This window comes from Sapajus apella, unplaced genomic scaffold (genome assembly GCF_009761245.1).
Source record: "Sapajus apella isolate SASKATOON/1434 unplaced genomic scaffold, GSC_monkey_1.0 scaffold32, whole genome shotgun sequence".
NCBI classification, from domain to species: domain Eukaryota; kingdom Metazoa; phylum Chordata; class Mammalia; order Primates; family Cebidae; genus Sapajus; species Sapajus apella.
In genome coordinates, this window is record NW_022436972.1 from 17,706,747 (window position 1) to 17,733,285 (window position 26,539).

Consider the following 26,539-nt stretch of genomic DNA (forward strand, 5'->3'; position numbering starts at 1 on the left):
CAGAGAAGATGAATGGCTAGTTGTAACAGGGGTAAGGTGGACTTGTATTCTGAATTTCCAGGATCTAGTGCTAGCTCCAACATTAGAGGGTATTAAGATTGATATAAGATGCAATGTGTTAACCACTAAGCAAGCTAACTTAGAGGCAAATGTGGTTTTTATAAGCAAAGCCTGTGCCTACTTGATTTAAATTGGCTGTACATTAGCAGTGATAAAAAAGGCAAAGCAAACGCATCACATGATCACTTCTTTATCTGACATACTTAAAGCATAGGCATTCTATTTGGTCAAGAAAACAAATCTTACTACAGTATCCCATGTTTTCCCACAACATAACCTTTATTTCTATAAAGTTAAGATATTATAGATATTTCATCTATAATAGAATCTTTTTCTATAAAGTTAAGATATAGGTATTTCATCTATAATAGTATATTTTTAGAGTTTTACATTCAAAGTTTGTTTTAATTTCATTTTGTTCTGAAAACTCTCCGTATGGTCAGAAAGGCATGTTATATCCTTCTTAAAGTTCAGGGCAGAGTTTGCCCAAGGTAAGGTCAAAATTTAGAAATCAAGGATTCTGGATCTCTAGGTCACAGTGCTTTCTACTATTGCTTTATGCATGCACTCACTGAGCTGTATTGTTTCATTAGACAAACATGTATAAGGTTACTTCCTGTGAGGACCTAGTTTTTAGTTTTGACTTCATCATTCACCACCAATGATCACTTTGTAATCCTAGGCAAGTCACAATTTCTCTGAATTTTAGTTTCTTGATCTGTAAAATGGAGATAATAATACATGTTCTTTCTGTCATTCATTATTAGTGTGGAGACTAAATTAGATAGAAAGCTAAGGGCTGAAAAGAATTCTATAGGTCTAATTTAATACTTTTCTTTTACAAATGTACAACAGAGAAGTTAATTATTTGCTCAAGGTCATGTTAATTTTTTTTCCTTTAAGAATTGTAGTCTGAGGCCGGGCGCGGTGGCTCAAGCCTGTAATCCCAGCACTTTGGGAGGCCGAGGCGGGTGGATCACGAGGTCAAGAGATCGAGACCATCCTGGTCAACATGGTGAAACCCCGTCTCTACTAAAAATACAAAAACATTAGCTGGGCATGGTGGCGCGTGCCTGTAATCCCAGCTACTCAGGAGGCTGAGGCAGGAGAATTGCCTGAACCCAGGAGGCGGAGGTTGCGGTGAGCCGAGATCGCGCCATTGCACTCCAGCCTGGGTAACAAGAGTGAAACTCCGTCTCAAAAAAAAAAAAAAAAAAAAAAAAAAAAGAATTGTAGTCTGTCTATATTGCCCAGGCTAGACTGGAACTCCAGGGCTCAAGAGATCCTTCTACCTCTGCCTCCTGAGTAGGTAGGTCTTAGGAGATGCACATTAATTTTTAGTAGCTGGGATTAGAATCCAGGTCACTTAATACCTAGTGAAATTGATCCTTTCGTTATACCTTGCAGCTTCTAGAGTAGGTGAAAAATTTTTGAAAGCTACTGCCCACCTAGCCTTTCCCAACTAAGGTTCTATAACCAAATTCAGCCTTTATGCCAGGAGGCATATGTTGTATGTGAAGAATTAACTTATCTTCTAGGAATTCAGAGTAGCACTAGGTTACATAGCATCCTTGAGAGAATGGAGAAAATATTCACTCAAATAGTTTTCACTCTAGCCTTCAAGACCTGAAATTTAAAATTTGTATTCAACGGTAAAGGGTTAGCCTTCATTAGACTTCATCTCCTCAAGAGGCTCTTTACTAAACTGGTAAACTCTCATCTCTCTGTGTTACTAATATCTATTGCCATATCTTGTATTGCAATTATTTCATTATTATTATTTTGCGATGGAGTCTTGCACTGTCACCTAGGCTAGAATGCAATGGCATGATCTCTGTCACTGCACTGCACAGAGTTTCCTCATGTTGGCCAGGCTGATTTTGAACTTCTGACCTCAAGTGATCTTCCCACCTTGGCCTCACAAAGTGCTAGGATTACAGGCATAAGCCACCACACATGACCTTGTTTTTTATTCTTAATTGAATTGCATGAATATGTCTTAAAAGGCAAACTATGTACTGTGGAAGTACAGAAAAGAAACTGATGAGAGTAAGAAGACTCCATAGAAATAATGTGATATGATTCTAAGAGTTGGAGATGAGGAGACAACAGGAGAGTTGGGGGAAAAAAGATAAGGAAGAAGGGACAACTCAAGTATATGCAGAGAAAAATATGCTTATTCAAGTTTTAAATCTTACCACAATAACATTTTCACTCCTTTTGATTTCCTTTCCCTATTTGAACCTGCTTCAACCATCATTCCCATCAACTTTTACTTTGCTATGATCATCATTCATTACCCTTTAAATCTTTCCTCTTCTATTCCCATCCAACTCTACAAAAGTTGGTTCAGCTCTTTGAACTTGGGTACGTGACTCATGCTCCAGCAAAAAGTAACAAGTTGGTTCAACTCTTTGAACTTGAGTACATGACTCATGCTCCAGCAAAAAGTAACAAAGTATTAAGTGTTTACACTAATGAAAGGAAGGTAAATCACTTCCAAATGATACCAATAGACTTATGGCAATATTAGTCTAGAATTTAAAATTTTTTCTCCTTAAGCTAGAAGATCTTTTTATAGAAAATAAATATATTCTGTCAACATAAATTACAAATGTTCATTTCTCAAACTGAAAAAGGTTTCTAAACCTAAAAGAAAATTTATCATAATGAGCATCAAAAGAATCCCAAATGCTTTTTTCATAAGTGTAAATTAGAGATGGAAGTCACATTTCACCATGGTCAACATTTGCTGCATGCAAAATGACTAAAGTTAGTTTAGAATAATTCTTCTTAAACTTTAAAATATCAATGTTCCATACTTTTTTCTTTCTTTCTTCTTTTAAGAGACAGTGTCTTGTTATATTGCCCAGGATGGAGTGCTGTGGCTATTGACAGGTGTCACGATAGAGCAATGCAGCCTCAAACTCCTGCGGCCTCAAGTGATCCTCTTGTCTCAGCTTCTAGAGTAGCTGAGACTAAAGGTGTGTACCACTGTGCCTGGATCATACTTTCTTGTGAACTTGAATGAATGTATTTCTGTTTTAAGTCTCACATACTCTCTCATCCAATTTTTTTTTTTTTTTTTTTGCATATCCCCTGTTCTCAATGTTACATACAATTCCAATTATGGTCTTCAAAACTTTTAATGAAAGAATTCTTTAAAGTTTTGACCAATTCCTCTTTGATCAATTTTAAAGCAAAAGAACACAGTAAAAGTGTTCTTTCCTAATTTTTTCGAAAATAAGGAAAAAAATAGGTCTTTTAAAGAAGAATGCTATCGAAGCATAAAGTGAAGCCTTTAACAAAATATTTAATCTTACACATTTCTTGTGCAACCTGGTTTCAAAAATCAGAAATCCTTAAACATAAAGAATGTAAGGTGACTCCTTGATCCATTAAACCTAAGAATATTAAAAAAAAAACCCAACCATCTCCTTGAGTTGGTTGTATGTTCTTACCTATTATTATCTCTTATCTATTGTTATCTATTTTATACTCCTATTATACCTAAGATTATATATATATATACACACACACACACGCACACACACACATAAAATAAACCAACCAACTCCTTGATCTATTACACCTAAGAGTATTAAAAAAACCCAACCTGCGGAGGTTGCAGTGATCTGAGATTGCACCAGTACACACCAGCCTGGGTGACAATGCGAGACTCAATCTCAAAAAAACAAAAACAAAAACCCAAACTGGCAGTTTAAGCACTGAAAGTATTCAAAGAATCAGAAACAGATGTAATTAAAGTTTAGAAACTGATGCATTACATAATGAAATTCACTATATTTCATTCTTTTTACTTATTTATTTATTTATTTATTTTTGAGATTGGATCTCTCTCTCTTACTAAGGCTGGAGTAAAATGGTACAATCATAGCTCACTGCAGCCTCAATCTCCTGGGCTCAAGTGATCCACCCAGCTCAGCCTCCCTAGTAACCAGGACTATAGGTACACACCACCACACTTGCCTAATTTTTGAAACAGGGTGTCACTATGTTGCCCAGGCTGGTCTTGAACTCCTGGTCTCAAGTGATACTCTCACCTCAGCCTCCCAAAGTGTTGGGATTACAGGTGTGAACCATAGTTCTTGGCCAAGATTCACTATATTTTAAATAGGTTGTATATGTAGGCTACATTTCTTTCCTTTATTTTTATTAGACAAGGCCTTGAATTGTCATCCAGGCTGAAGTGCAATGGTACAATCATGGCTCACTGCAGCCTCAACCTCCTAGGCTCAATCCTTCCACCAAAACCTTCCAAGCAGCTGAAACCACAGGTTCACATCACCACACCCAGGTAATTTTTAAATTTTTTTGTAGCAATAGGGTTTCCTATGTTGCTAGGGCACATATACTATATTTCAAATCAGTCTACATGCCCATTATGGCAACAGTCCTAAAAAAGACTTGTCTTCACCAATACATGTGTAGAACGTGCAGGTTTGTTACATAGGTATACATGTGTCGTGGTGGTTTGCTGCACCCATCAACACAACATATACATTAAATATTTCTCCTAATACCATCCCTCCCCTAAGCCCTGACCCTGCAACAGGCCCTGGTGGGTAATGGTCCCCTCCATGTGTCCATGTGTTCTCACTGTTCAACTCCCACTTATAAGTGAGAATACGCAGTGTTTGGTTGTGTGTTCTTGTGTTAGTTTGCTGAGAATGATGGTTGCCAGCTTCATCCATGTCCCTGCAAAGGACATGAACTCATCCTTTTTTATGGCTGCATAGTATTCCATGGAGTATATATGCCACATTTTCTTTATCCAGTCTATCATTGATGGGCATTTGGGTTGGTTCCATGCCTTTGCTATTGTGAACAATGCCGCAATAAACATACAAGTGCATGTGTCCTTTATAGTAGAATGATTTATAATCCTTTGGGTATATACCCAGTAATGGGATTGCTGGGTCAATGGTATTTCTGGTTCTAGATTCTTGAGGAATCACCACACTGTCTTGCACAATGGTTGAACTAATTTACACTCCCACCAACAGTGTAAAAGCATTCTTATTTCTTCACATTCTCTCCAGCATCTATTGTTTCCTGACTTTTTAATTATCACCATTCTAATTGGCATGAGATGGCATCTCACTGTGGTTTTGATGTGGATTTCTCTAATGACTAGTGCTGATAAGCTTTTTTTTCATATGTTTGTTGACCACATAAATGTCTTCTTTTGAGAAGTCTCTGTTCGTATCCTTCACTCACTTTTTGATGGGGTTGTTTTTTTCTTGTAAATTTGTTTTAATTCTTTGTAGATTCTGGATATTAGCCCTTTGTCAGATGGATTGCAAAAATTTTCTCCAATTCTGTAGGTTGCCTGATCACTCTGATGATAGTTTCTTTTGCTGTGCAGAAGCTCTTTAATTAGATCCCATTTGTCAATTTTGGCTTTTGTTGCTATTGCTTTTGGTGTTTTAGTCATGAAGTTTTTGCCCACGCCTATGACCTGAACGGTATTGCCTAGGTTTTCTTCTAGGGTTTTTACGGTCTTAGGTCTTATGTTTAAGTTTTTAATCCATCTTGAGTTAATTTTTGTATAAGATGTAAGAAAGGAGTCCAGTTTCAGTTTTCTGCATATGGCTAGCCAGTTTTCCCAACACCATTTATTAAATAGGGACTCCTTTCCCCATTGCTTTTGTCATGTTTGTCAAAGATTAAATGGTTGTAAATATGTTGTGTTATTTGTGAGGCCTCTGTTCTGTTCCATTGGTCTATATGTCTGTTTTGGTACCAGCACCATACTGCTTTGGTTACTATAGCCTTGGAGTATAGTTTGAAATCAGGTAGCATGATGCTTCCAGCTTTTTTCTTTTTGCTTAAGATTATCTGGGCTATATGGACTCTTTTTTGGTTCCATATGAAATTTAAAGTAATTTTTTCTAATTCTCTGAAGAAAGTCCATGGTAGCTTGATGGGGATGGTATTGAATCTATAAATTACTTTGGGCAGCATGGCCATTTTCACAATATTGATTCTTCCTATCCATGAGCATGGAATGTTTGTCCATTTGTTTGTGTCCTCTCTTATTTCCGTGAGCAGTGGTTTGTAGTTCTCCTTGAAGAGTTTCTTTACATCCCTTGTAAGTTGTATTCCTAGGTATTTTGTTCTCTTTGTAGCAACTGTGAATGGGAGTTCACTCATGATTTGGCTGTTTGCCTATTATTGGTGTATAGGAATGCTTATAATTTTTGCACGTTGATTTTGTATCCTGAGACTTTGCTGAAGTTGCTTATGAGCTTAAGGAGATTTTGGGCTGAGACCATGGGGTTTTCTAAATATACAATCATATCATCTGCAAACAGAGACAATTTGACTTCCTCTCTTCCTATACAGATGCCCTTTATTTCTTTCTCTGGTCTGTTTGTCCTGGCCAGAGCTTCCAATACTTTGTTGAATAGGAGTGGTGAGAGAGGGCACCCTTGTCTTCTGCTGGTTTTCAAAGGAAATGCTTCCAGCTTTTGCCCATTCTGTATGATATTGGCTATGGGTGTGTCATAAATAGCTCTTACTATATTGTGATATGTTCCATCAACACCTAGTTTATTGAGAGTTTTTGGCATAATGGGGTGTTGAATTTTACTGAAGGACTTTTGGGCATCTATTGAGATAGTCATGTGGTTTTTGTCATTGGTTCTGTTTATGTGATGGATTAGTTTATTGATTTGTGTAGGTTGAACCAGCCTTGCATCCCAGGGATGAAGGTGACTTGATCATGGTGGATAAGCTTTTTGTTGTGCTCCTGAATTTGGTTTGCCAGTATTTTATTGAGGATTTTCACATTGATGTTCATCAGGGATACTGTCCTGAAATTTTCTTTATTTGTTGTGTCTCTGCCAGGTTTTGGTATCAGGATGATGCTGACCTCACAACATTAGTTGGGGAGGAATCTCTCTTTTTTCTATCATTTGGAATAGTTTCAGAAGGAATGGTATCAGCTCCTTTTTGTACCTCTGGTAGAATTTGGCTGTAAATCCATCTGGTCCTTGGCTTTTTTCTGGTTGGTAGGCGATAGTTAGCTCTTGTTGTTGCATTCATCCCTTTACATTTGTCTTTTTGGATCTTTGTTGGTTAAAGTCTGTTTTCTCAGAGACAGGATTGCAGTCCCTGCTTCTTTTTGCTTTCTATTTGCTTGGTAAATATTCCTCCTCCATCTCTTTATTTCAAGGCTATGTGTGTCTTTGCACATGAGATGGGTTTCCTGAATACAACACATCGATGGGTCTTGACTCTTTATCCAATTTGCCAGTCTGTGTCTTTTAATTGGGGCATTTAGTCGATTTACATTTAAGGTTAATATTTTTAATGTGTGAATTTGATCCTGTCATTATTTTGCTAGCTGGTTATTTTGCCCGTTAGTTGATGCAGCTTCTTCATAATGTTGATGGTCTTTACAATTTGTTATGTTTTTGCAGTGGCTGGTGCTGGTTTTTCCTTTCCATATTTAGTGCTTCCTTCAGGAGTCTTGTAAGGCAGGCTTGGTGGTGACAAAATCTCTCAGCATTTGCTTGTCTGTAAAGGATTTTATTTCTCCTTTGCATATGAAGTTTAGTTTAGCTGGATATGAAATTCTGGGTTAAAAATTCTTTTAAGAATGTTAATATTCCCCCATTCTCTTCTGGCTTGTAGGATTTCTGCAGAGATTCACTGTTATAGTCTGATGGGCTTCCCTTTATGGGAAGCCCAACCTTTCTCTCTGGCTGCCTTTTCAGCTCCATCAGGTAATTAATGTTCTTCCCTAAACTGGTTATTCTAGTCAGCAATTCCTCTAACCTTTTTTCAAAGTTCTTAGCTTCCTTGCATTGGGTTTGAACATGCTCTTTTAGCTCAGATGAGTTTTTTTATGACCCACCTTCTGAAGCCTATTTCTGTCGATTCATCAGACTCATTCTCCATCTAGTTTTGTTCCCTTGCTGGTGAGGAGTTGTGATCCTTTGAAGGAGAAGAGGCATTCTGGTTTTCGGAATTTTCAGCCTTTTTGCGCTGGTTTATCTTCATCTTCATGGATTTATCTATCTTTGGTCTTTGATTTTGGTGACCTTCAAGATGGGGTTTTTGAGTAAATGTCCTTTTTGTTGATATTGATGCTATTCTTTTCTGTTTGTTAGTTTTTCTTCTAATAATCAGGTCCCTCTGCTGCAGGTCTGCTGGAGTTTGATGGAGATACATTCCAGACCCTGGGTATCACCAGCGGAGGCTGCAGAATAGCAAAGATTGCTGACTGTTCCTTCCTCTGGAAGCTTTGTTCCAGAGGGGCACCGCCAGATGCCAGCCGGAGTTCTCCTGTATGAGGTGTCCGTTGACCCCTGCCTGGAGGTATCTCCCAGTCAGGAGGCACAGGAGTCAAGGACCCATTGAGCGGCCAGTCTGTCCCTTAGCAGAGCTCAAGCACTGTGCTGGGAGATCCGCTACTCTCTTCAGAGCTGCCAGGCAGGAATGTTTAAGTCTGCTGAAGCTGCGTGCACAGTGCCTCTTCCTCCAGGTGCTCTGTCCCAGGGAGATGGGAGTTTTGTCTACAAGCCCCTGACAGGGGCTGCTGCCTTTTATTTCTAGAGAGGAGGAATCTAGAGAGGCAGTCTAGCTACAGCGGCTTTGCCAAGCTGCGGTGGGCTCTGCCCAGTTCAAACTTCCTGGAGGTTTTGTTTATACTGTGAGGGGAAAAGCACCTACTTAAGCCTCAGTAATGGTAGACAACCCTCCTCCCACCTAGCATGAGCATCCCAGGTCGACTTCAGACTGCTGTGCTGGCAGCGAGAATTTCAGGCTAGTGGATCTTAGCTTGCTGGGCTCTGTCAGGATGAGATCTGTTGAGCTAGACCACTTGGCTCCCTGGCTTCAGCCCTTTTTCGGGAGGAGTGAATGGTTCTGTCTTGCTCATGTTCCAGGCATGACTAAGGTATGAAAAAAAACTCCCGTAGTTAGCTGGGTGTCTGCCCAAACAGCCGCCCAGTTTTGTGCTCAAAACCCAGGGCCCTTGTGATGTAGGCACCCGGGGGAATCTCCTGGTCTGCCGGTTGTAAAGACCGTTGGAAAAGCATAGTATCTGAGCTGGAATGTACCATTCCTCACAGCACAGTCCCTCATGGCTTCCCTTGGCTATAGGAGGGAGTTCCCTGACCCATTGCACTTCCCGGGTGAGGCAATGCCCCACCCTGCTTTGGCTCACCCTCTATGGGATGTACCCACTGTCTAACCAGTCTTAATGAGATGAGCCAGGTACCTCAGTTGAACATGCAGAAATCACTCACCCTCTGCATTATCTTGCTGGGAGCTGCAGACTAGAGCTGTTTCTATCTTCACCATTATAACATCTGTCTGGCTCTGTTTGATTTTCACCTCCCTCCCAAAAAAAACCCATACAAGAAATAAATTGATTCTCAGAGTTAACTTCCAGAAGTATAGAGATCTCACATTAAAATAACAGTTTGCCTGAGTCTATCAAATACAAAAGTATCTATTAAATATAATTGATTCTATGGATTCATTCACTTCCTTTGCAAGTAGTTACTCTGTATTTTTCCAATTCTAACCTAAGGATCTTTCAAAGTTTCTAAATTTCCCTTTGGCTCCTTAATTAGAAGCCAAGTTAAATATCTAGAAAATTAATCAATTATCTTCTTCCTATTGAAACAGTCCCTCTGCCACTGTTCTTCCTCAGGAGAAACAACTCGCAACAAAATTCAGGTTTATGATATGATTCACTCATCAGCAAACATGTGAGACTCTACAGTGAATCAAGAATTTTGTTAAGAGTTATACATTTACTATGATAATGATAATAATGAAAAGCCTAATTCAACAAATAGTGATCTATCCATTTTTAAGCTCCAATAACTCAAACATTAAAAAACTATAGATGAACAAGCTGGGTGAGGTGGCTCACACCTGTAATCCCAGCACTTTGGGAGTCCAAGGCAGGTGGATAACTTGAGGTCAGGAGTTCAAGACCAGCCTATCCAACATGGTGAAACCCTAGCTCTACTAAAAACACAAAAATTAGCTGGGTGTGGTGGTGGGCCCCTGTAATCCCAGCTACTCGGGAGGCTGAGCGGGGAGAAACCCTGGAACCTGTGAGGCAGAGGTTGCAGTGAGCCAAGATCACCACTGTACTCCAGCCTGGGCGACAGAGCAAGGTTCCATTTCAAAAGTAAAAAAAGAAACAAGAAAAAGAAAAAAAAGACAACTATAGATGAATGGTTGTTAAGTAAATAACAAGTGAGTAACATTATGTAGAAGAATATTTCAAAATAGAATTAATACATTTTAATTCTTTGAATGAGACAATGGCATATTCAAAATGAAAGTAAAAGTGGGACAAGATCAGAGTATACAATTGCATATATTTCATTATTTAAATATGACTAAAGAGGAGACTACCAATTTAAAAGAAAATTATGAAGATTTTATGTTTTCTTAAAACATACAAAACCAAATTAAAAAAAATAGTAAGACATAACTACTAACAGAAAATTTTTCTCCAACGAGAATATAAGCTTATTAACCACTCCTTTTTTCATTAATGTTCACTTAGCTTCTACCAGCCTTCTAATAAGAACTCAGGCATACCTTTTTTCTATACCAAATGTAATACAAAGATATTCAGCCCTTCAAAACTTTAAGTATTTGGTTATAAGTAATAATCATCTTTTTCGTCATTTGATAATAGATGAGTTTCCTAATCAAGACAGTAGAAATAGACTACAGTTCATCAATTGTTGAGTATGAAAGAGTGGTACAAAACAACACAAAACATGTTACAATGTTATTTTTAAATTAGCTAATTAATTTGTGAGAAAAAAGTGTTCTTAAATTACTTAATTGATACCCAAGAGGAATTGTTTCAGCTTAAAACTGGACCAAATTAAAAAAATAATAACAGGCACAACTTGATATAGCCTTTTCTGAAAAAAAAAAAAAAAAAAGAAAAAAAAAAGATATTTAAAACAAGAAAAACATGTGCCATAGAGGTTGTGATATCCTCAATCTTTGAGCAAACAACACTTACATTTAACTACCCTCACTTTACACATACTTTCTTCTTCTGATTTTGAAGTCTGTAAAATATAAGCGTACTTTTTTTTCCCCTGACATGGAGTCTTGTTCTGTTGCCCAGTCTGGAGTGCAGTGGTGCAATCTCAGCTCACTGCAACCTCTGCCTCCCAGTTCAAGTTCAAGCAATTCTCCTGCCTCAGCCTCCTGAGTAGCTAAGATTACAGGTGTATGCCACCACATCCAGTTAATTTTTGTATTTAGTAGAGATGGGGTTTCACCATGCTGGCCAGGCTGCTCTCAACCTCCTGACCTCGTGATACGCCCACCTTGGCCCCAAAGGGCTGGGATTACAGGTGTGAGCCACCGTGTCCAGCCTATACTTTTTTTGAGACAGTCTCACTGTCACCCAGGCTGGAGTGCAGTGGTGTGATCTCGGCTCACTGCAACATCTGCTTCCCGGGTTCAAGCGATTCTCCTGCCTCAGCCTCCCAAGTAACTGGAGTATAAGTGTGCACCACAGCACTAGGCTAATTTTTGTATTTTTAGTAGAGATAGAATTTCGCCATGTTAGCCAGGCTGGTCTCAAACTTCTGACCTCAGGTGATCCACCTGCCTTGGTCCTCCAAAGTGCTAGGATTACAGGTGTGAGCCACCACGCCCAGCCTAAAATAAGAGTATGCTTTAAATATAAATATATAGAGAAACCACTCTTAGAAACTTTTAAATGAAGACAAAATCTGAAATATATTCCAATATACAGTTCATATCATAATAAGGGGTTAAGGAAAGAGCTAGGGGGAAGCAGGAAAATACGACTATGAACCTAAAATTTAGCCAAGTAGTAGGATTTTTATTCTCTAAACCTTATTTCAATCAATTTAAGGTTAGAAAAATTTTGTTTAAAAAGATGCAACTTTGCCATGAGCTGAGATTGAGCCACTGACTTCAGCCTGGGTAACAGAACAAGACTCTGTCTCAAAAAAAAAAAGAAAGATACAACCTCATTTTGTGCTTAAATTCACTGGTAAAGTAAGATTAATACATTAACACCGCACCACAGATAAACATTCTTGAATTTGTTCTTTGGTGAAATGAGTCATTTAAAAATTTAAACAGCTCTAAAATATTAATTCAATTTCATAGGAAAGAGGAAAGTATGTGAGAAAATTGTTTAACAAAAACTAATGAGACCCAGGATAAGAGCTACTCACAATCATAACAATTAAATTAAATATTGAGGAATAATTAGGAAAAACAGAAACCAAGAGTCAAATTCTTTTTTTTTTTTTTTTTTTGTAAAATCCTTTTTATACCTTAAAGGTTAAAGGCCCATTTGATAGCCATCAAACAGTTCTTTGAAATGATACATTAAGGTATCACTAACAATTTCAATTTATAAATACACACCCATATACATTTTCTTTTAAAATGTCATATCCCAAACACAAAAGCAATCAAATAAGAGAACAACAGGCTTAATAGTGACTTTTTTTTTCTTTCAATTATTACTACTAAAACAACTCTGAGAAGCTGCCAGCACACCAGAAGGCATTTCTGCATAAAAAAAGTTAATGAGCAGACCATGCAGCTAAACAGCCAGTGACTATTTGCAAGCCTCCTAGGTATATCCCCAGCAGACACATTATCAGATTAAAGGAACTGCAAACAAACTGGGCTGAAACCTTCTTTGTCCAAACCCAGCCTCTTCTTCCTGTGATGTCATATTACAAATCTAGCAAGCCTTTCTTTTTCACTTCAGAGAAAGCGACCTCAAGATACAGTTGGCAACTGAGGAAAAGGCCTCAATTCAGCAAGAGCTAACATGCTTTGGAATTTATTTTGGCATCTTTAAAAGACTCTTCTGCTTACCCACCATCTGGGATCGTACGGCAGGAAAACAAAAAAGGAAAACTTCATTTAAAAGAAGCAAGAAGTAAAATGGGACAAATTGGGAATGTTCAAGTCTCTGAAACTCTCCACTGAAAAGAAAATAAGATTGATAACTTAAGCTTAATATTTTGGGGCATAAAGAAACATTAACTTTGGAGTATTCATCTTGACTACTGCAATACAAGTTTAGAAGACAAGTGGTTTCATTCTCGTCACAGAATACAGCTTTTCTTTACATTTATAATCCTATGGGTTGGCCTCGTTGACTATATTTTTTAAAGGTTGCTCGTCAGTTAACTGAGCTTTGGGATTCATGGATTTTCTGAAGGTTAAAAAATGAAAGTATTTTCCTGTTGAAGAACCCAGCAGAAATTTCACAGCAACAGATTTCATGTTTCTTTTGAATCTTTCTGAGAAAAAGGAAATATTTATAAAACCATCCAAAGATCCGGATAATTTACAAATAAATTGGAGGTTATAGAGGTTATAATCTGAATACCAAAGGAGACTGCAGCCGATGAAAGTACTTCCAAACTGAAAACTGAACGTGCCTTTACGATGGTAAGCATTAACAGCTCTGACTGCTTCTATAATGACTCCTTTAAGTACACTTTGTATGGGTGTATGTTCAGCATGGTGTTTGTGCTTGGGTTAATATCCAATTGTGTTGCTATATACATTTTTATCTGCATCCTCAAAGTCCGAAATGAAACCACAACATACATGATTAACTTGGCAATGTCAGACTTGCTTTTCGTTTTTACTTTACCCTTCAGGATTTTTTACTTTGCAACACGAAACTGGCCATTTGGAGATTTACTTTGTAAAATTTCTGTGATGCTGTTTTATACCAACATGTATGGAAGCATTCTGTTCTTAACCTGTATTAGTGTAGATCGATTTCTGGCAATTGTCTATCCATTTAAGTCAAAGACTCTAAGAACCAAAAGAAATGCAAAGATTGTTTGCATTGGCGTGTGGTTAACTGTGATGGGAGGAAGTGCACCCGCCGTTTTTTTTCAGTCTACCCACTCTCAGGGTAACAATACTTCAGAAGCCTGCTTTGAAAATTTTTCAGAAGACACATGGAAAACATATCTCTCAAGGATTGTAATTTTCATCGAAATAGTGGGATTTTTTATTCCTCTAATTTTAAATGTGACTTGTTCTAGTATGGTGTTAAAAACTTTAAATAAACCTGTTACATTAAGTAGAAGCAAAATAAACAAAACTAAGGTTTTAAAAATGATTTTTGTACATTTGATCATATACTGTTTCTGTTTTGTTCCTTACAATATCAATCTTATTTTATATTCTCTTGTGAGAACACAAACATTTGTTAATTGCTCAGTAGTGGCAGCAGTAAGGACAATGTACCCAATCACTCTGTGCATTGCTGTTTCAAACTGTTGTTTTGACCCTATAGTTTACTACTTTACATCGGACACGATTCAGAATTCAATAAAAATGAAAAACTGGTCTGTTAGGAGAAATGACTCCAGATTCTCTGAGGTTCAAGGTGCAGAGAATTTTATTCAGCATAACCTACAGACCTTAAAAAGTAAGATATTTGACAATGAATCTGCTGCCTGAAATAAAACATTGGGACAGGACTTAGAAGTTCCTTCAAGTGTGAAAAGTGTCTTTTTGGACAAACTATTTTTCCACCTCCAAAAGAAAATTAACACATGGACATTTTAAAGTCATTAGTATAAAGAAAATTTGTATTCAATGTGTTAAGCATTAACATGTATTTTATTTGTGTATACACTCCATCTGATTTTTCTGAGCCATTTTGATTTGTTCCTTCTTCATTAAAAGAATCTCTTAAAGTTATTCAATGTCTAAAAGTGACTGATTTAAATTATGTGTTAACAATCTGTAATGTCTTTGAATTCCTTTTTATATTAAATGATTTAACTTACTAAATTATTTTATACTAATTTAGTAAGTATTTAATATTTTTATTCAACATGCCATTTTTATTTTGAATGGAAACTATCAATCATTTTTTAAACTATAATAACAATGAGAAAAGAGTAATTTGAAATAATCAAATATTTTTGGAGTATTTTAATATATATATAATTAAAAATGTAGTTTTCTGTAGAAATGATAGCATATTAACATTGATGGAAGAGCTTGAGCAGTAACACACTGATAACATTTTGGGGGTTTTGTCTGTGCAGGTGATTTGTAGAAAGCAGATGCTATCTATATGGCATGCTTTGAAGTTACTACTTTGATTTTCTGTATATAACGTGCCCAATTTCAAAATGATGTATGCCACAAAAATTGAGAGGGAGAAAACTAATAAAATGTTACTTTGGTAAGTTTTTACTTAGCAAAAAAATAAAATACTATCAGAGGTATATTTTAAAGGCGTACTTACATCACAATCAAGAACTTACACTTTAAATATGTTAGGTCAGAGAAACACCAGAGATAGTGAAACATAGGACTTGGCATTTAGAAAGTAATATACAGTCACGTGTTGCTTAGATGCTTGCTTAGGTAATTATGTCATTGTGCAAACATCATAGTATGTGCTTACACAACCCAGAAGGTATATACTACTGCACACCTAGCTTATATGTTATACCCTATCGCTTCTAGGCTACAAACCTAGACAGCATGCTACTGTATAGCATACTGTAGATAACTGTAAAATGATGGTATTTTTGTATCTAAATATATCTCAACATAGAAAAGGTACAGTAAAAAATACAGTATGATAATCTTATGAGACCACCATTGTATATGCGGTCATTCACTGTTATATAGTACATGACTGTAAACATTTTCTTTTCCTTCACTCTTCTGACCATTTTAAGCCAAATATTGGATAGCTGAAAACATTTCAAGTAGGCAAGATGTTACTGTACATCAAAATGATTTATTAAAGACACAGTTCCTCATATTATAAAGCAGCAAAACTACAAGGCCAAATAACTAAACAATTCATTTCACTAAACATAAAACAGGTATGGCTCTGAGGTATACTTTAGAAAAAAAGTACCAAGTACACTAAAACTTTTTTATTATCTGACATATTCTTTTTAAAAAAAATTCAAGCAGTTCTCCAAAGTTAACTAAAAAAGAATGCCTTGTATTTAAAAAAAAAGACATGCAATTAAATTCTGCATCAACCTATCTGATTTTTACGGTCTTAATCTTTCAAGTCCTGAATACAGCTTGGACAAATAACTCTTTTAAGACATAAATTTGATTTTTGCTATTCTCTGGGTGTGAGCTGTAATGATTTCAGAAAAATCACAATCATTTGCTGGACAGGTTAACCTACTTTCAATAAAATAACAGTGGGGGGTTTTCTTGGATACATGGTTTCCTTTAGATAAACCTAAAGCAAAACACATCCTTAGTGCCTTAAGGCCAGGAGGTCCAGGTCACAGTGAGCTATGATCACACCACTGTACTCCAGCACGGACGACAGAGCAAGACCTTATCTCAAAAAAATAAAAAAATAAAAGAACCTAGTGAAGATACTAACTATGGTCCGTTATATACCAAGAGAAGTATAGACATAATATAAATGTGTTTTCTTCCATTGACCTAAAATTCCTTTATTTGATTCACACTTCAGTCAATAAAAATACACTACATTCTTTTTTTTTTTTTTTTTTTTTTTGAGACGGAGTTTCACTCATGTTACCCAGGCTGGAGTGCAATGGCGCGATATCGGCTCACCGCAACCTCTGCCTCCTGGGTTCAAGCAATTCTCCTGCCTCAGCCTCCTGAGTAGCTGGGATTACAGGCACGCGCCACCATGCCCAGCTAATTTTTTGTATTTTTAGTAGAGACGGGGTTTCACCATGTTGACCAGGATGGTCTCGATCTCTTGACCTCGTGATCCACCCGCCTCGGCCTCCCAAAGTGCTGGGATTACAGGCTTGAGCCACCGCGCCCGGCCCTACACTACATTCTTAATACATACTGAGACGAAAAGCAACTACTAATTTACTGATCTTGGGGAAAGGGGCGGAGAATTCTGTAACTGAAATTTTTCAGAACTCTCCTCAGCTTAAAGATCTGTGAGTAAAACTTAAGGCAAGATCACAAAGCATGAATATAACTTTAAAAAAAAACAAGTAAAACAGTCATTAAATAGTTGTTATTACTATGTTCATAAAGAAACTTTTGGTGTCTCCCAGGGAGATAAATGAATCAAAAGTTTTGTAAGGTTCTTCATAAAGCAATACATCACAGATAATAAACATAGTTTTCTCATCTAGAACTTCAAATACTGAGTAACTCTTACCTATGGACAGAAAGTATATCAGAACAAAATTTATTTTCCTTTGTTAGTGTATACTTTGTGGTAAATTATATATTCTGAGAGTTTTCTCTTCCCTTCCCTCTTTACTCAGAAAAATCTATGTTAATATTAGAACTCTGATGATTTTACTTTTTATTACTTTAAAAAGATAGTACTAAGCCCCCTACAGAAACTGTGCCCACTGTTTTTAACATTTTCATAAAACAGATGATTTAACTAATATTCCTTCCCACATTAACTCCCTTCAAAGGAACAGAGTAAGCTGAGAAAATTTTTCAGGTGTGGAAAAATGGTTTTCCAGCACCCTAATAATTTCTGAACTTAGAAATCATATTTTCTGAGAAAATATCAACTACCTAGTTTACCAAAAAAAGCATAAAAAACATGTATTATATATAATACATTCACAGAAAATTAAACTGAACATACTACTTAAGGAGTTATCAACAAACCTTAATATTCTACGTTCAAAATACCGAAAGTAAATTGGAAGAATAAATCCTAATTATATATATTGGTATTTAAAGATATCCTAATTACAGACATTGGTATTTAAATTAAGAAATATAAGATAGAAAATGGAGCAAACTTCATATTCCCATCTGAAAAACATTTGGTTCATGAATGGTGCATAGTTATTAAGAATCTGAAGTGACTGCATTTTTGTCCTATAATTTTGGACCCCTGATGAGCCAAGTACTTTGTCTTTTGACAATATATTAAGTTACTATTGCCTAGGAGAAGCTTTACTACCTTCCAACACCTAAATTTTTTAGTGCCTAAATGCCAATTCAACTCTGGATGTCACAAATATTCTTAGTTGTGAATAAATTTTTGTGTATAAACAATTTTATTAACACTGCTTAGGCAGGGATGTACTCTTAAAGACTCCAAAAACAAAATTTTAAAAAAAGCTTTTTGGGGCTTTCCTGAAAACTGAATTACCAATTTATAACATGGCTTCTAAGAAATAAATTACAAATTAAAAGGAACTAATGAACGAACTTAAGTAGAACATATTGAGATCTAAACCCATCAGATTATTTAATGATCAACAATATTACCTATTTAGCAACATTTTTCAGAGATTAACATGTATATACTCCTAAAATCTCTAATTCTCAAATTTCTATTTTCTCCCATTTTTACATCAGTCAGTTTTATAAAACTACAAAGAATGTCAGTTAAGCAAGGCAACAGACCAGATAATAAATGTAGTTTTATAAAACTACAAAGAATGTCAATTAAACAAGGCAACAGGCCTGTTAATAAATGAATAGGAAATTAACTCCAGGTAAATTTCTCTTTTTTATCACCTTAAAATGATAGCATAAAGCCCTTCCCACCTTGCCCTCTTCCAGCTCCCAATAGATTTACTACAATAACCCCTTAAAAGGGTACAAAATTACCTCTTTCATTTGAAAAGCAGTGTTAAAAACAGAATCCAAAAGATAGAACCCCAAAATTAGTATAATTCAAAAATTGAATAATCAGTTTTCTCAAAACTTGGTTTACTCATAATGGATTTCAAGTGATATTTTTAAAATAAAGTTTAGGTAATTGTGACAAACACTTATGTGTTGTATACTTACAGCAGAGTGACAGTTAATAGCCATGGAGTAAATGTGCTAAGTTCCATTATCATCCTATCAAAATGGCTTCTGGAACATTTACAACTTAGAACAGAAAGGGCCTGATTGATGGTCATCAGATATAACTACACCTTAGGCTGAGGATACTGAGAAACCATAAGACCAAAGAACAGACACAATGTCACATAATGAATTAAGGTAGAGACAGGGTAACAACCCTGTTTGTTTTTTTAATAGAAAGATGAGGTCTTGCTATATTGCCCAGGCTGGACTTGAATACCTGGGCTCAAGCAATATTCCCACCTCAGCCTCTCAAACAGGTGGGACTACAGGTGCAGGCCACTGCACCTGGCTGAACCCAGGGTTTTTTTGTTTTTGTTGTTTTACTTGTCTAGTTATTTAATGGTGGCAAGGAGAGCACCACAGGCAAAGACCCTGTGGGAGAGAACTTGGATACTAAAAGGATTAAAACATTCAGAATGGCTGGAGATACAGGGCTGACATCTTATATATTCTTATAGGCCATGTTAAGACCATGTTAAGTGCTGAGTTGTGGAAAGCCTTGAAGAATTTCAAGGTAGGAGAGACATGATCAAGTAAAGATTCATCTGATACAGGGTAGAGATGCATTTGTCTTCAACAACAAGAGAAAAATAATCACAATAAGAACTATATTTACACAATTTAAAGGACTCTTCCTATCCTTTTTTTCTGATTTGTCCTTTCTCCCTTATAAAAATGGGAGAAATTCTTTTTTAAATGATGGTGATAATAGATGAGAAGAATATTTTAATGTCATTACTTGGCAAAATTTGGACAGCAACCTTCATGGAGAAATTGCACCTTCATATATATTTTAATGTCATTACTTGGTAAAATTTGGACAGCAACCTTCATGGAGAAATTGCTGGTGGGAATGAAAAATGGTACAAACCTTATGGATGGGAATTTGGCAATATCTAACACACACATAAATACACACACACATTTAGCCTTTGACCCAGCATTCTCACTTCTAGGTATTTATCTTGAAAACACAATTTCATTTATATGAGCATACACACACATACACACATACATACACACACACATTTATTGTGGTAATATTTGAAATTGCAAAATACTGGAAATTACCTAGATGTCCAATCATAGAAGACTAGTTGAACAGACTGTAGTATATATACATAATACAGAACTATGTAGCTGTAATAATGAGAAATATCTCTTAAATTGATACAGAGTGACTTCCAGAAGGTAGTGTTAAATGAAAAAAAGCAAAGCATAAAAGAGCACACATAGTGTGCTACCTTTTGTATAAGAAAAAGGCGAAATAAAACATGTATGCCTGCTTATTTTTATAAAAAGAAACACAGGAAAGAATAAACCAAAAAACAAGGGATGGGGTGGAAAATGGGATAGAAGAAATATCAAAGAATATGACATTTTTCAGATTATACCTTTTTGTATAGTTTTCACTTTAAGAAACATGTTAATGTTTTATATCAGACATTGACAAACTTTCTTCTCAAGACGTAGATAGTAAATATTTTAGGTTTGCAGGCTATATTGTCTTGTTGCAACTCTCAACTTTGTACTGCAGTGTAAAAGCAGCCACAGACAATACATAAATGAATAAAGTAGCTGTGTTCCAATAAAATTTATGGTCTGTGGGCTGTGTGTGTTATCTCCTGTTATATCTAGTCAAAACTGTGGGCCAAAAAGGATGGGGGGAAAACACCCTAGAACTTCATTTATTTTAGTGTCTGGCACATAACTGGTCTCAACAATTAGAATGAATCTTAAAATTCTTCAGGTTTCTGATCCAAGATGGCCGTTTAGGAACAGCTCAGGATTGCAGCTCCCAGTGAAAGCGCAGAGGGTGAGTGGACGCCGCGTTTTTATTGCCCACAGACTAGGAAATTCCCGGGCAGAGGTGCTCCACGCTCGCCAGCGCGGCTGTGGTGGCCAACGCTGCTGTGCCGGCCAGCGCCGGCCGGCGCCGACCAGCGCCGCTGCTCTGCCCCGCGCGGCTGCTTTGTCGGCGCCCCGGAGCCGCGGTTCTCCCTACAAAATACACCGGTCCGGGTGCCCTTTTGGCTGGCGATTGGAGCCACGGGAAGTCGCCCATATGCTGGTTCAAAAAGGGGACTGAGCAGAGAACCAGGACAGTAGATTCCAGGGCAAAAAAAAAAAAGAAAAAAAAGCATCACAAACCTCAGTGCCGCTGTTTAAGCCAGCGCAGTGAGGGGCCGCAGGGGAAAACAAACAGACCCCGGAGCCTCTTCAACAGGCGACTGGAACACCAACTTAAAAAAGGCTCTGAGGCAGGGAGCCAGGCGATCAGGCTCGGCTGGTCCCACCCCCACAAAAGAACAGCAACCAGAAACTCTGGATTGAGAGTTTCACAGCAAGCGCAGCTGAACCCGGGACGGTTCAGCTCTGTGGGGGAGGGTTGTCCGCCATTACCAGGGAGCCCGCCGTTGCCAAGGCAACCCGCCATTGCTGAGGCAGCCCGCCGTTGCCAAGGCAACACGCCACAGCAGAGACTCCGCCCCAACAGAGGCGGGCCACCATCGCCAAAGCAGTTCTAACTACACCCATATAAACAGGACTGCAGGGAAGTTCACTCGGCAGCGGGGCGCAGCCCACAGCAGCTCAGCAAAGCTGCTATAGGCCGACAGTGACTAGGCTGCCTCCTTGCTGGGCTGGGCAGGTCTGAAGGAAAAAAAGAAAAAAAAAAAAAAAAGAAGGCAGCAGCATAACGGAAACTCATAAATAAAGCCCTAAATCCCTGGGACAGAGCACCTGGGAACAAAAAGCAGTTTATGAGTTCTGCTGCAGCAGACATAAAAGTACCTGCCCAGCAGCTCTGAATGAACAACAACAGAGCTCACAGCTCACCATTTGAGCTCCTATAAAGAAAAGACCGTCTCCTCAAGCAGCTCCCTGACCCCTATATATCCAAAAAGACACCTCATAGAGGAGAGATCAGATTGACACTAGGCGGGTATCCTTCTGGGACAAAGATAGAAGAAGAAGAAAACTGGTAACAACCCTTGCTGTTCAACAGCTGCTGCAGGTGAACCCCAGGCAAGCAGGGCCTGGAGTGAACCTCAGCAGACCTACAGCAGAGGGGCCAGACTGTCAGAAGGAAAACCAAGAAGCAGAAATAACCTCATCATCAACAAACAGAACGTCAATCTGAAAGATTTGAGACCCAATCCGAAAGCCAGCAACTACAAAGTCGACAGGTGGATAAATCCTTAAGGATGGGAAGAAACCGGCGCAAAAAGGATGAAAACACCCGAAACCAGAACACCTCTCCTCCTAAAAGGGATCACAACTCCTCGCCAGCAAGGGAACAAGGTTGGATGGAGAATGAGTGTGATGAAATGACAGAATCAGAATTCAGAAGATGGGTAGTAAGAAACTTCTGTGAACTTAAAGAACATGTTCTAACCAAATGCAAAGAAACTAAGAACCTTGAAAAAAGATTTGACGAAATGCTAACAAGAATGGACAAAATAGAAAGGAATATAAGTGAATTAATGGAGCTGAAAACTGCAACACGAGAACTTCGTGAAGCATGCACAAGTATCAACAGCCGAATTGACCAAGCAGAAGAAAGGATGTCAGAGGTCGAAGATCAACTCAATGAAATAAAATGGGAAGGCAAGACTGGAGAAAAAAGGGTAAAAAAGAATGAACAAAGTCTCCAAGAAATGTGGGACTATGTGAAAAGACCTAATCTACGTTTGATAGGCGTACCCGAATGCGACGAAGAGAATGAATCCAAGCTGGAAAATACTCTGCAGGATATTATCCAGGAAAACTTCCCCAACCTAGCAAGGCAGGCAAACATTCAAGTCCAGGAAATACAGAGAACACCACAAAGATATTCGTCAAGAAGAGCAACCCCAAGGCACATAATCGTCAGATTCACCAGGGTCGAAATGAAGGAGAAAATACTAAGGGCAGCCAGAGAGAAAGGTCGGGTTACCCACAAAGGGAAGCCCATCAGACTCACAGCAGATCTCTCAGCAGAAACCCTACAAGCCAGAAGAGAATGGGGGCCAATATTCAACATCCTTAAAGAAAAGAACTTTCAACCCAGAATCTCCTATCCAGCCAAACTAAGCTTCATAAGTGAAGGAAAAATAAAATCCTTTGGGAACATGCAAGTACTCAGAGATTTTGTCACCACCAGGCCAGCTCTACAAGAGCTCCTGAAAGAGGCTCTACACATATAAAGGAACAACAAGTACCAGCTCAACTAAAGGGCAAAACAGCCAGCTAGCACCAAAATGGCAGTATCAAATTCACACATAACAATATTAACCCTAAATGTAAATGGACTAAATGCCCCAATCAAAAGACACAGACTGACAAATTGGATAAAAAGACAAAACCCATCGGTGTGCTGTATCCAGGAAACCCATCTCACATGCAAGGATACACAAAGGCTCAAAATAAAGGGATGGAGGAAGATTTACCAAGCAAATGGAGAGCAAAAAAAAGCAGGAGTTGCAATTCTCATCTCTGATAAATTAGACTTTAAAGCAACAAAGATCATAAGAGACAAAGAGGGACATTACATAATGGTAAAAGGATCAATGCAACAAGAAGAGCTAACGATCCTAAATATATACGCACCCAATACAGGAGCACCCAGATACATAAGGCAAGTTCTTAATGACTTACAAAGGGACTTAGACTCCCACACAATAATAGTGGGAGACTTTAACACCCCATTGTCAACATTAGACAGATCAACCAGACAGAAAATTAACAAGGATATCCAGGACTTGAACTCAGACCTGGACCAAGCAAACCTAATAGACATTTACAGAACTCTCCACCCAAAATCCACAGAATATACATTCTTCTCAGCACCACATCACACCTACTCTAAAATTGACCACATAATTGGGAGTAAATCACTCCTCAGCAAATGCAAAAGAACGGAAATCGTAACAAACAGTCTCTCAGACCACAGTGCAATCAAGTTAGAACTCAGAATTCAAAAACTAACTCAGAACCGCACAGCTTCATGGAAACTGAACAACTTGCTCTTGAATGTTGACTGGATAAACAATGAAATGAAGGCAGAAATAAAGATGTTCTTCGAAACCAACGAGAATGAAGACACAACATACCAAAATCTCTGGGACACATTTAAAGCAGTATCTAGAGGAAAATATATAGCAATAAGTGCCCACATGAGAAGCAAGGAGAGATCAAAAATTGACACCCTATCGTCAAAACTGAAAGAGCTAGAGGAGCAAGATCAAAAAAACTCAAAGTCTAGCAGAAGACAAGAAATAGCTAAGATCAGGGCAGAACTGAAGGAGATAGAGACACAAAAAACCCTTCAAAAAATCAATAAATCCAGGAGCTGGTTTTTTGAAAAGATCAACAAAATAGACAGACCACTAGCCAGATTAATAAAAAAGAAAAGAGAGAATAACCAAATTGATGCAATAAAAAACGATCAAGGGGATATCACCACAGATTCCACAGAAATTCAAACCATCATCAGAGATTATTACAAACAACTCTATGCGCACAAACTAATAAACCTGGAAGAAATGGATAAATTCCTGGACACTTGCCTCCTGCCAAGCCTAAACCAGGAAGAAGCCGAAACCCTGAACAGACCCATAACAAGGTCTGAAGTTGAGGCAGCAATTAAGAGCTTACCACCCAAAAAAAGCCCAGGTCCAGATGGGTTCACAGCTGAATTCTACCAGACATACAAAGAGGAGCTGGTACCATTTCTTCTGAAACTATTCCAAACAATACAAAAAGAGGGAATTCTTCCCAAATCATTTTATGAGACCAACATCATCCTGATTCCAAAACCCGGCAGAGACTCAACAAGAAAAGAAAACTTCAGGCCAATATCCATGATGAACATAGATGCAAAAATCTTCAATAAAATACTGACAAGCCGATTGCAACAGCACATCAAAAAGCTTATCCACCATGATCAAGTAGGCTTCATCCCGGGGATGCAAGGCTGGTTCAACATACGCAAGTCTATAAACGTAATTCACCACATAAACAGAACCAAAGACAAAAACCACATGATTATCTCAATTGATGCAGAGAAGGCCTTTGACAAAATTCAACAGCCCTTTATGCTAAAAACACTCAGTAAGCTAGGTATCAATGGAACGTATCTCAAAATAATAAAAGCTATTTATGACAAACCAACAGCCAATATCATACTGAATGGGCAAAAACTGGAAGCATTCCCCTTGAAATGTGGCACCAGACAAGGATGCCCGCTCTCACCACTGCTATTCAATATAGTATTAGAAGTTCTAGCCAGAGCAATCAGGCAAGAAAAAGAAATAAAGGGCATACAAATAGGAAAGGAGGAAGTCAAATTGTCTCTATTTGCAGACGACATGATTGTATATCTAGAAGACCCCATCGTCTCAGCCCCAAACCTCCTGAAACTGATAAGCAAGTTCAGCAAAGTCTCAGGATACAAAATCAATGTGCAAAAATCACATGCATTCCTATACACCAGTAACAGACTTAAAGAGAGCCAAATCAAGAACAAACTTCCATTCACAATTGCCACAAAGAGAATAAAATACCTAGGAATACAACTAACAAGGAATGTAAAGGACCTCTTCAAGGAGAACTACAAGCCACTGCTCAACGAAATAAGAGAGGACACAAACAGATGGAGAAACATCCCATGTTCATGGTTAGGAAGAATCAATATCGTGAAAATGGCCATACTGCCCAAAGTAATTTACAGATTCAATGCTATCCCCATCAAGCTACCAATGACCTTCTTTGCAGAACTGGAAAAAACCACCTTAAACTTCATATGGAACCAAAAGAGAGCCCGCATAGCCAAGTCAATTCTAAGCAAAAAGAACAAAGCGGGGGGCATCACACTACCAGACTTCAAACTATACTACAAGGCTACAGTAATCAAAACAGCATGGTACTGGTACCAAAACAGAGATATAGACCAATGGAACAGAACAGAGGTCTCGGAGGCAACACAACATATCTACAACCATCTGATCTTTGACAAACCAGTCAAAAACAAGCAATGGGGAAAGGAGTCCCTGTTCAATAAATGGTGTTGGGAAAGCTGGCTAGCCATGTGCAGAAAGCAGAAACTGGACCCCTTCCTGACACCTTACACTAAAATTAACTCCAGATGGATTAAAGACTTAAACATAAGACCTAACACCATAAAAACCCTAGAAGAAAATCTAGGCAAAACCATTCAGGACGTAGGTGTAGGCAAGGACTTCATGACCAAAACGCCAAACACATTGACAACAAAAGCCAAAATAGACAAATGGGACCTAATCAAACTCCACAGCTTCTGCACAGCAAAAGAAACAATCATTAGAGTGAATCGGCAACCAACAGATTGGGAAAAAATTTTTGCAGTTCACCCATCTGACAAAGGGCTGATATCCGTAATTTACAAAGAATTAAAGCAGATTTACAAGAAAAAAACTAACAAGCCCATTCAAAAGTGGGCAAAGGATATGAACAGACACTTCTCAAAAGAAGACATACGTGAGGCCAACAAACATATGAAAAAATGCTCATCATCACTGGTCATCAGAGAAATGCAAATCAAAACTACATTGAGATACCATCTCACGCCAGTTAGAATGGCGATCATTAAAAA

The 26,539-nt window shown here is 37.9% G+C and overlaps 2 protein-coding genes and 1 long non-coding RNA gene across 4 annotated transcripts in view; 1 reads left to right on the forward strand and 2 right to left on the reverse strand.

Moving 5' to 3' along the window:
• The window catches only part of RB1 (RB transcriptional corepressor 1), a 165,947-nt gene that overhangs the window by 44,693 nt on the left and 94,715 nt on the right, over nt 1-26,539 (reverse strand). The gene's annotated exons all lie outside the window — the stretch shown is intronic.
• LPAR6 (lysophosphatidic acid receptor 6) lies at nt 12,438-14,811 on the forward strand. Its single transcript, XM_032294667.1, has one exon. The coding sequence runs from the start codon at nt 13,534-13,536 to the stop codon at nt 14,566-14,568; it is 1,035 nt and encodes a 344-aa protein (XP_032150558.1). The 5' UTR covers nt 12,438-13,533; the 3' UTR covers nt 14,569-14,811.
• On the reverse strand, nt 19,251-20,670 carry LOC116562424. The gene is made up of 2 exons (XR_004273933.1): nt 19,756-20,670; nt 19,251-19,688 (listed from the first exon to the last, which is right to left on the reverse strand). It is a non-coding gene; the product is annotated as an uncharacterized LOC116562424 (long non-coding RNA).